General features: G+C 50.2%; 2 protein-coding genes across 2 annotated transcripts in view; one reads left to right on the top strand and one right to left on the bottom strand.

The window, feature by feature from the left end:
- The window catches only part of C1QC (complement C1q C chain), a 326,718-nt gene that overhangs the window by 269,626 nt on the left and 46,021 nt on the right, over positions 1-11,071 (bottom strand). The gene's annotated exons all lie outside the window — the stretch shown is intronic.
- Positions 1,787-7,979, top strand: CLDN19 (claudin 19; the record flags this gene model as incomplete). The annotated part of the gene is made up of 5 exons (XM_081955074.1): positions 1,787-2,009; positions 4,519-4,683; positions 6,228-6,312; positions 7,180-7,335; positions 7,775-7,979. The coding sequence occupies 5 exons, from the start codon at positions 1,787-1,789 to the stop codon at positions 7,806-7,808; spliced, it is 663 nt and encodes a 220-aa protein (XP_081811200.1). The 3' UTR covers positions 7,809-7,979.

Here is an 11,071-nt window from a genome sequence, read left to right as displayed (position 1 = left end):
TTTATTTTTTTGCAAATGTTTACATTCTTTGAAAGTTTCTCCCTCTCTGAAAAATGTAATTTTTCTGTATTTTAAAAACACAAGAAAAACACACGAAAAACACACGGAAAATAAAAATACTCCAGAGGTGTTCAGGGATTTACGGCAAGGATTAATAATCATCCTAATTCATTAGCTATAGAGGACCGTCACGAACAACGGCTTCTACAGCTAGTCCTCGCCCTACGACCGCAACGGAGCCCAACATTGATGTCGCTAAGTGAGCGTGGCTTCACTTTACGACATTCCTTGTTCAGCGATCCACTGCCGTTGTTAAAATCACTAACACGTTTATTAAGCAAATAGGCAGACGGTCGCAAAAGGGGGAGGGTTGTCGCGTGATTTCCCCGGGACACTGCGTCGGTCATAAATACGAACCAGTGGCCAAGCGTCCCAATTTTTGATGGCGTGACTCCCTGGGACGCTGGACCCGTCGTAAATACGAACCCACGGCACAAGCATACCGAATGTTGATCACGGGGAAATTTGCTGCCACAGTCGTGAGTTTGAAACACGGCCCCTTTTTTCAGTGCCGTCATAATTTCAAACGGACACTAAACGAACTCGCAAGTCCACCATGAGTTGGATTGAACTGATGGCATTTGTGATGATTTAAACCAGTTTTCTTGGAGAAGTCCGTAGCATCTTCCTAAAACGCCCCACCCCAAAAGAAAACCCTGCAAAAGTTGCACACGCATTTCTCGCAGGAAGACAACAGCCTGTTGTGTGTCAATGCCTTTTTTTGTTGACAAGCGCAACCCACTCGGATTCCAGGCGAAATGGCACGCAACCTCCACAATTCTTCGGACACAATGCGGGCCTTGCTTCCAAGCGCAAAGGTTAACCCCATTAGCATGCAACTCAGGTTCTCTCTGGCAGCAAAGCCTGGTTGGGGGGGGGATCCAAAGAGGGGGGGAGGTTGTGTGTTTGTGTGTTTTGTGTGTGTGTGTGTGTGTGTGAGCGCACGTGGAGGGCCAAGAATGCCTTTGTGCACCAGCCATCCAGGGGACGGGATGGGAAGAGTGCAGCTCACATACAACCCCCCCCCGGGGGGGGGGTCTTACCAAACACCCCTCTTTTTCCCAGCACCCACCTCTGGCTACCTCGTGGTCTCCGGCTCCCATTCTTGGGGGAAGGGGGGCTTCCTGAGTGCATCCAAACGCTCCTATTTTCCCCTCTACTGCTCAGCTCCCATCTCTGCCTCTCCAAGTGGTCTCCCGTCCTCGCAAGAGTCCAGGTCCTATTCTCCCAGGGGGCTTCCCGAGCGCATCCAAACGCTCCTATTTTCCCCTCTACTGCTCAGCTCCCGTTCTCCCGGGGGGGGGGGGCACTTCCCGAGCGCATCCAAACGCTCCTATTTTCCCCTCTACTGCTCAGCTCCCATTCTCTAGGGGGGCTCTTCCCGAGCGCTTCCAAACGCTCCTATTTTCCCCCCATTCTGCTCAGCTCCCATTCTCCCGGGGGTCCCCCCAAGAACATCCAAACGCTCCCCTTTTCCGGTCCACCGCTCAGCACCCCCCCTCACAGCTCCCATTCTCCGGGGGGGGGGCTTCCCGAGCGCATGCCAACGCTTTGCCGAGCTGCCGCTGAGCGCCCCCCTCTGCCTCTCCCGGTGGTCTCCCATCCTGGCGAGCGTCCAGCCGCTGCCGCTGCCGCCGTCCTCCTCCGCCTCCAGCCAGCCCGCCCCGAGGAGGGCCGGCCAGGGCGAAGGCTGCGGGTGCGGCGGGCGGGCGGGCAGTGGGTCCGGATGGCGAGCGCGGGGCTGCAGCTGGCGGGCTACTTCTTGGCGCTGGCCGGCTGGGCGGCCTCCATCTGCGCCTCGGCGCTGCCCCAGTGGAAGCAGAGCTCGTACGCCGGGGACGCCATCATCACGGCCGTGGGGCTCTACGAGGGGCTGTGGATGAGCTGCGCCGCCCAGAGCACCGGCCAGGTCCAGTGCAAGCTCCACGAGTCCCTCCTCTCGCTCGACGGTGCGTCCCGGGGCGCCCCGGGCACGTGGGCACCCAGCCCCGCCAGCCACGCGCGACGCCCCCAGGCACGGCCGCCCGGGGACCGGCACTCGGGCGGGGGAGGGGGAGGCCGAGCTCCCCAAGGGTCTCCCCGGTTGTGGTTTGGTTTGTGGCGGAGGGTAGGAGGAAACCCGGGTCGTGGGAACGGACCCACGCCAGCCACGCGCGCGTTACCAAAGAGAAAAAAAGGCACCCGTGGCTCGCGACTGGGGCAGGGAAGGGAGAGGGAGATCTCTGCAAGTTTCTCCCCGTTTCTGATGCGTGTGTGTGAGGGAACCCGGGTCGTGGGAACGGACCCACGCGCGATGCCCCCAAAAGAAACGCACCCGTGGCTCGCGACTGGGGCAGGGAAGGGAGAGGGAGATCTCTGGAAGTTTCTCCCCGTTTCTGACTTTTGTGGGGGGGAGGAAACCCGGGTCGTGGGAACGGACCCACGCCAGCCACGCGCGCGTTACCCAAAAGAAAAAAGGCACCTGTGGCTCGCGACTGGGGCGGGGAAGGGAGAGGGAGATCTCTGCAAGTTTCTCCCCGTTTCTGAGTTGTGTGTGTGTGTTGGGGGGCAACCCGTGTCGTGGGAACGGACCCACGCGCGATGCCCCCAAAAGAAACGCACCCGTGGCTCGCGACTGGGGCAGGGAAGGGAGAGGGAGATCTCTGCAAGTTTCTCCCCGTTTCTGAGTTGTGTGTGTGTGTGTGTTGGGGGGGAACCCGGGTCGTGGGAATGGACTCAGGCTAGCCACGCAAGTTACCAAAAAGAAAGGCACCCGTGGCTCACGACTGGAGCAGGGAAGGGACAAAAGGAAGGAAGGAAGGGTGGAGCAGATCTCTGGCTTTCTTTCTTCCTTCCTTTCTTTTTCTTTCTCCCTTCCTTCCTTTTTCCTCCTTCCTTCCTTTCTCTTCCTTCCTTCCTGCCTCTTTCTTTTTCATTCTTTCTTTCTCTTCCTTCCTTCCATTTTTCCTTCTTTTCTTCCTTCCTCCTTTCCTTCCATCCTGCCTCTTTCTTTCTCTTCCTTCCTTCCTTTCTTTCTTTTCCTTCCTTCCCTCCTCCCTTTCTTTTTCTTCTTTCTTCCCTCTTTCCTTTCTTTCTGGGACCCAGGTAGTGGGAAGGCAGCCACCCCACGGGTGAAACTTTCTCATCTCGAAATCCAGCTTTTTGGGGGGCTGGGGGTGGACTGGAGGGATGAGGTGTGTTTTCTTCTGTGCTCCGAAGGCTGAGATTTCAGCCTGGGTTTTTTTCGGTTTTTGCATTTCTGTTTTTTTTTCTCTCCCCCCCCCCCCGAAAATGTTTTCGTTTGTGTGGATTCCTGCCCAGCTAGGAGGGAAAGGAGTGGTGTGGAAAAGGAATGGCGTGGGTGGGGGTGAGGGGCGAGGGGCAAGGGGCAGGGATGCCTGCAAGCGTTTGCCAAAATAAGGGGGATAGGTTTTGAAGAAGGTTTGGTGGTCTCTCTCTCCTGGTTTGGCTGCCAGATTGGGGGGGAAAATCAATCCAAGGATCAGAATAGAGCTGGAAGGGACCTTGGAGGTCTTCTAGTCCAACCCCCTGCTCAAGCAGGAGACCCCGGACCATTTCAATCCATCAATCAGAACAGAGTTGGAAGGGACCTTAGAGGTCTTCTAGTCCAACCCCCTGCTCAAGCAGGAGACCCCGGACCATTTCAATCCATCAATCAGAACAGAGTTGGAAGGGACCTTAGAGATCTTCTAGTCCAGCCCTCTGCTCAAGCAGGAGACCCTAGACCATTTCAATCCATCAATCAGAACAGAGTGGGGAGGGACCTTAGAGGTCTTCTAGTCCAGCCCCCTGCTCAAGCAGGAGATACTATATCAATCAATCGATCGATCAGAATAGAATTGGAAGGGACCTTGGAGGTCTTCTAGTCCAACCCCCTGCTTATCTGGTCTCCTCTTTTGGACAGACTGGGAATTTTTCAAATAACCCCAGTCTTTAAAATTTACCAGGATAATCCTTTAAAAATGGGATTGGGGAATATTTATGTTGTATTTGTTTATTTCTATTTTATTTTCCCTAAATTTCTATACCGCCCATCACCATGGCATGCCTAATTTAGGACTGTTATTCACACTTACGACCGTCGCAGTGTCCTAAGGGTCGCGTGATTTAAGTTCAGACGTCCAGCAGCTGACTCCTATTTATGACGGTCGCAGCGTCCAGGGGAGGTCACGTGATCCATTTTGCGACCTTCTGACCGGTATAGTCAAAGGAGGAAGCCAGATTCGCTTAACAACTGTGGGACTCACTTGAGGACCGCAGGGATTCGCTTAACAACCAGGGCAGGAAAGTTCGTAAAAACAGGGCGAAGAAAACTCACTTATAGAACTGTCCCACTTAGCGGTGGAAGTGTTGGGGCTCAGTTGCGTTTGTAAGTTGAGGACCATCTGTACGGATTCTCCCTGCAAGTTCTTGTTGCTTTGAGAGCTGCACGTGACTCAATGGTGCTTTGTCTTGCAGCTCACATCCAGACGTCTCGGGCCTTGATGGTGGTCTCCATACTGCTGGGTTTCCTGGGGACGGTTGTCAGCGTCATTGGCATGAAATGTACCAAAGTGGGAGAACAGAACCCCGTGGCCAAAAGCTGGATCGCAGTTTTAGGAGGCGTCCTTTTCCTCCTGGCTGGTAAGGAAAAATGGGGGGAGGGGGGGGCGCTTAAGAAAAAAAAAAGATAGCCAGCCTGAAAATGAATTGGAGGAAGAAATGAGGAGAGGAAAAGAAAAAGACACAGAGAGAAAGAGACTGAAAGAGGGGAAAAGAAAGGAGCAAAGGAGAAGAACTGGGAGGGAAGGAGAGAAAGGAAAAGGAAGAGGGAAAGGGGGAGAAAAAAGAGAAGGGAAGGGAAAGGAAGATAAAAAGGGAAAGGAAAGTTAGAGAAGAAGGGAGGGAGGGAGGGAGGGAAGGAGAGGAGGTAGTAAAGAAAGAAGGAACAAACAAAAGGGAAACGAAAGGAGGAAGGAAGGAAGGAAGGAAGGAAGGAAGGAAGGAGAGGAACAGAGGCAAAAGGAAAGGTAGAGCAGGAGGGAGGGAAGGAGAGGAGGAAGTGAGGAAAGAAGGAGGAAAGAAACAAAAGGGGAAGGGAAGGAAGGAAGGAGAGGGACAGAGGCGAAAGGAAAGAAGGAATAGGGAAGGGAAAGGAAGGGAAGGAAGATAAAAAGGGAAAGGAAAGGTAGAGAAGAAGGGAGGGAGAGAAGGAGGAAAGAAGGAAGAAACAAAAGCTGGGGAAGGGAAGGAAGGAAGGAAGGAAGGAGAGGGACAAAGGCGAAAGGAAAGGAAAGGGAGGGAAGGGAAGGAAGGATGGAGATGGGGGGAGGGAGGAGGGGAGGAAAGGAACAAAACATTGTCCGTTGATCTCATGATTTTACTCGGTGCTGGTCAGAGGCCAAAATAAAGATATTATGGAATTCTTTTAAGAGGGAGGACTGGCAGCCACATTCTGGTCAGAGATGAAGGTGAAACAGGGAACAAAATTCCTCTTGTGGGAGTGTTTGGAGGAATTGTGCTGCTGGATGGAGAAGGACAGGGGGGGAGGAAAGAAGGAAGGACAGAAAGAAAGAAGGAAGGAAAGAAAGAAAGAAAGAAAGAAAGAAAGAAAGAAAGGAGGGAAAGAAAGAAGAAAGGAAAGAAAGAAGGAAGGAAGAAAGAAGGAAGGAAAGAAAGGAAAGAAGGAAGGAAGGAAGAAAGAAGGGAAAGAAGGAAGAAATAAAAGAAGGAAGGAAAGAAGGAAAGAAAGGAAAGAAGGAAGAAAGGAAAGAAGGAAGGAAGGAAAGAAAGAAAGAAGGAGGGAAAGAAAGAAGGAAGGAAGGAGAAACAAACAAAGAAAGATAAGAAGCATGCAATCAAAAAAGAAAAATAATAAAAGAGAAGGAAAGAAAGAAAGAAAGAAAAAGAAAGAAAGAAAGAAAGAAAGAAAGAAAGAAAGAAAGAAAGAAAAATAGATAGGGAAGGACGGAAGGGGAAGATGGAAGAACAAAGGAGAAAAGGAAGGAGAGAAAGTAAGAGAGAGGGAGGAAGAAATAAGGGTGCTGAGACATAAAATGGGGCAAAATTCCCTTAACAAATGCTTCAGTTAACAACGTCAATTGTGGCCTCAGTTATGGTCGTAACTCGAGGACTACCTGTAATTTCCCCCTGACCCCTTTATTTCATTTCATTTTATTCTCTTCCAGGCCTGTGCACAGCCGGGGCCGTTTCATGGTACGCATCCCGGGTGACGCACGACTTTTTCAATCCCAGCACCCCCCTGAATGCCAAGTGAGTATGGGTCCCTTGAGGTCATCCATCCGGATCGCAGTTCCTACCCGCTCCTCATTTCGAATTTCAGTGCCCCGAGTTTCTTTTTTGAAAATAAATACATAAAAAACACCACCAAGAAAAAATAAATATATATCCTCCACCTCAAAAAACTCTAAAATTATATTTTCTGGAAGATTAATTATCTGAAGAATGAAGGTTGATTTGGAAAAATCCAGCCAAAATACAGTGGAAGGCCAGCTGCTTCGCTTCCCGGAGTAGAGCCTCCATTTTCAAGAGCATGTTAGCCTTGAAAATCAGAGAACGAGGCACTTAGTCCTCGACTTACGACCGCAACAGAGCCCAGCATTTCTGTTGCTAAGCGAGACATTCGTTAAGTGAGTTTGGCTCACCATCTTGCCTCGGTTGCTAAGTGAATCGCCACGGTTGTTAAATTACTCACACGGTTGTTAAGTGAAACCGGCTTCCCCATTGACTTGGCTGGTCCAAAGGTCATAAAAAGGGGATCGTGGGACCACTGCGCCCGTCGTAAACACGAGTCAGTTGCCCAGAATTTTGATCACCTGACCACCGGGATGCTGTAGTGATCGTAAGTGTGAAAACTCCCTTTTTTCAGCGTCGTCGTAAATCGAACAGTCACTAAGTGAATCCGAGAACTATCCGTCATTCGTTTCTACCGGAACCCAGTTAGGTTTCTCATTAGTCAAACAAGCCATCCAAATTTGCTAACTAACCAGCATTGTGCTAACCAGCATCCAAGTTAACCGGTTTTCTCAAACCAGGCCGATCCGGCTGAATCTTCCCTCCGATACGAATCCTCGTTAGAAACCGCATTCTGATCTTTATAACAAACTTGGTTTCTTCCAGGTACGAATTCGGACCCGCTCTCTTCGTGGGCTGGTCGGCGGCCTGTTTGCTAATCCTGGGGGGCAGCTTCCTCAGCTGCTCCTGCCCCAAACCGGAAGAAAGGAGGGGGCAGCAGTATTACCGACAATCTCAACCGTCGACAACCGCCACGAGAGAGTACGTCTAAGCTTCCCTTTCCGCTTGGATCTTTTCCCGGCGACCTCGTTTCCCGAAGGAGGAGGCTGGATGTGGAGAAACGCGCGCCGTTCTCAAGGCGGGGGTGGTTGTGGTGGTGTGGGGTCAGGCTAGATGGCCTCTGGGTGGCCCTTCCCATTTCTACAAGTCTCAGGGTTGCTTTTTTTTTTTGCATAGGGCGGGGCCGGGGGGGGGACGAGGGCGGCCTTCCCAATTCCTGAACCCGGCTTTGCAAAAAAATATGTTTTTTAAATTGCAAAATTGGCATCCGCGAAATAAAATCTCTCACGCAAGGCTGCCCAAACACACAAACTACACACAGCTTTCCTTGCGTTGATAGTTTGGCAACTAATCGGCCTCTTGGTTTCCCCCCCTCTCCCCTTTCTGTTTTTTTTCTCCTCCTTTCTTTTTCCATTTTTAGGCTTCCCGTAAAAAGGGGTAACCAATGCGTATAATCGAACCCTCCGACGTGGGAAGCCCAAAGCGGGCTTTAAATAATTTTACCAAAAAATAATGATAATAATCACCATCCAGTTTTCCAACATTCAGTCCGTCTCGTTTTGGGAAAGCGAAAGGAAGAGAAGGAAAAGCTCGTTTTGGTAGAATAAAGCTGCTTTTTAACATTATTGTTATTATTATTATTATTATTATATTGGGCGCCTGATTCTGTTTTTGACAAAATGATGTTCTCCTTTTTTGTAAAATAAATCGGTAAATACGTTCTTGGATTCTGTTGCTTTGTACTATTTGAGGGTGTCCTGCTTGAGCAGGAGGTTGGTCTAGAAGACCTCCAAGGTCCCTTCCAGCTCTATTCTGATTGATTGAAATGGTCTGAAGTCTCCTGCTTGAGCAGGGGGTCAGACTAGAAGACCTCCGAGGTCCCTTCCAGCTCTATTCTGATTGATTGAAATGGTCTGAAGTCTCCTGCTTGAGCAGGGGGTCAGACTAGAAGACCTCTGAAGTCCCTTCCAACTCTATTCTGATTGAAATGGTCTGAAGTCTCCTGTTTGAGCAGGGGGTCAGACTAGAAGACCCCCAAGGTCCCTTCCAACTCTATTCTGATTGATTGATTGATTGAAATGGTCTAGGCTAGGGTCTCCTGCTTGAGCAGGGGGCTGGACCAGAAGACCTCCAAGGTCCCTTCCAGCTCTATTCTGATTGATTGATTGATTGAAATGGTCTAGGGTCTCCTGCTTGAGCAGGGGGTCAGACTAAAAGACCTCCAGGGTCCCTTCCAGCTCTATTCTGATTGATTGAAATGGTCTGAAGTCTCCTGCTTCAGCAGGGGGTCAGACTAGAAGACCTCCAAGGTCCCTTCCTGCTCTATTCTGATTGATTGATTGAAATGGTCTTCTAGGATCTCCTGCCTGAGCAGGGGGCTGGACTAGAAGACCTCCAAGGTCCCTTCCAACTCTATTCTGATTGATTGAAATGGTCTGAAGTCTCCTGCTTGAGCAGGGGGTCAGACTAAAAAACCTCCAAGGCCCCTTCCATCTCTATTCTGATTGATTGAAATGGTCTAGGGTCTCCTGCTTGAGCAGGGGGTCAGACTAGAAGACCTCCAAGGTCCCTTCCAGCTTTGTTTTTCTGTTCCTGGGATTCAGTAGCAGAGAATCCTGACTCAGCAACGCTGCAGTTGAGCTCTTCAAATTTGGTAGTTCAACGCAAATCCCTTTTTAAAGTTTTTTTTACAGGAAACACTCATTAATCTAATTTTTCTGCACAAATTGATGCTGTAAAGAAACAGCTGGAGTGGAATGTCCTCCTGTGGTTTTCCCTGCATCCAGCTGGGATTTTGCTGGGCTAATCCAGGCCTTTTTCTCTCTAAAAGAAGAACATTTTCTGCAAGAGTGAAGCTCAAATTCTCCTGTGGGTACCACAAAGCGGCCTTGGGCATCTTCGCAACATCATATTGTGATTTTTTTTTAAGGGAAAAGGGGATGGAAATAGTTTCCATCAGTCAAGGAGTAACATTTGGAGATCCTTTATGTCCTCTTTCAAGATACAGGGAGTCCTCGACATACAACAGTTGGTTTTAGTGACCTTTCAAAGTTGCAAAGGTGGGAAGGAGGAATGAAGGGAAGAAAGAAGGAAGGAAAGAAGGAAGGATGGAGATAGAAGGGGAGGGTAGAAAAAGAAGGAGAGGAAGGAAGGAAGGAGAAGAGGGTAGAAAAAGAAGGAAGGAAAGGAAGTAGGGAGGGAGGGAGGGAGGGAAGGAAGGAAGGATGGAGATAGAGAGAAGGGGAGGGGGTAGAAAAAGAAGGAAAGGAAGGAGGGAGGGAGGGAGGGAAGGTGGAAGGAAGGAAGGAAAGAAGGAAGGAAGGAGGTAGAAGGGGAGGGTAGAAAAAGAAGGAAGGAAAGGAAGTAGGGAGGGAGGGAAGGTGGAAGGAAGGAAAGAAGGAAGGAAGGAGATAGAAGGGGAGGGTAGAAAAAGAAGGAGAGGAAGGAAGGAAGGAGAAGAGGAGGGTAGAAAAAGAAGGAAGGAAAGGAAGTATGGAGGGAGGGAAGGAAGGAAGGATGGAGATAGAGAGAAGGGGAGGGGGGTAGAAAAAGAAGGAAAGGAAGGAGGTAGGGAGGGAGGGAAGGTGGAAGGAAGGAAGGAAAGAAGGAAGGAGATAGAAGGGGAGGAAAGGAAGTAGGGAGGGAGGGAAGGTGGAAGGAAGGAAGGAAAGAAGGAGATAGAGAAGGGCAGGGGAGGGTAGAAAAAGAAGGGAAGGAAGGAAGGGGAGGGGAGGGTAGAAAAGGAAGGAAGGAAAGGAAAGAAGGAAGAGAAGGGAGAGGATAGAAAAGGGAGGGAGGAAGCAGATAACGAAGGGAAGGAGAGAGTAGAAAAGGAAGGAAGGGAAGGAAAGAAGGGAAGGGGAGGGTAGAAAGGAAGGAAGGAAGGAAAGGAAAGAAGGAAGAGAATAGAAAAGGAAGGAAGGAGATAGAGAAGGGAAGGAGAGGATAGAAAAGGAAGGAAGCAAGGAGAGACGGGAAGAGTAAGAAAGGAAGGAAGAAACAAAGGGAGGGAGGGAGGGAAAAGGTTTGCAGCCAGCCACGCATTCGCTCTCCAAAACCCTCCATTTCCCACAGGAGGGACACCTCCCACCCTCGCTCTTATTATTATTTTTGAGACAAATTAACTGGAATAATTAATAATGCCCCCCACTCACCCCACCCCCACCCCTTGGGCCTTCAAAGAACAACCACTGGGCTGGGGGTTACATTTTCAGTGCCAGGCTTTTGAAGATGTCAACGTCCACCTTGCTGCTCCCTGACCCGTAAGCCTTTTAATTGCCAGGAAAAGCTCCCCGTCCCAAGTTCAATCCCAGAGCCGGACCGACATAAAAAAGCAGCATTTTAATCCCCCCTCCCAATCATTTTCCATCACGGAGTGGATTCGGAAATCGAGGCGGATTGATTTCTTTTCCTCCCAAGCCCGTTTTCCCGGCCCAAATCTTACTCCTGATTCATAAAATATTGCATTTGATTGAGAACCCAATTTTTTTTGGGGGGGGGGTTACGGTCTCCAGGTAGCTTTGCTTCCACAAACCGGAGCGGTTCCTCCGACCGTCCACCCGTCCATCCGTCCGTTGTCCAGGTAAATATTTTTATTTCTCTTTTTTTTCTTTTTCAGTGTGAGTAAGAGGCAGAGAGGGCCTCCCTCGTGCAAAAGGCAGGTTGGGGGGGGGGACGGATGGACAGACGGACGTAAGGCATGCAAAACCACAAGCTT

The sequence above is a fragment of the Natrix helvetica genome (assembly GCF_964273705.1).
Source record: "Natrix helvetica genome assembly, chromosome: 5".
In the NCBI taxonomy this organism is placed as follows: domain Eukaryota; kingdom Metazoa; phylum Chordata; class Lepidosauria; order Squamata; family Natricidae; genus Natrix; species Natrix helvetica.
Note: the sequence above shows the minus strand (reverse complement) of the source record. Positions and strands in the feature narration are given on the sequence as shown.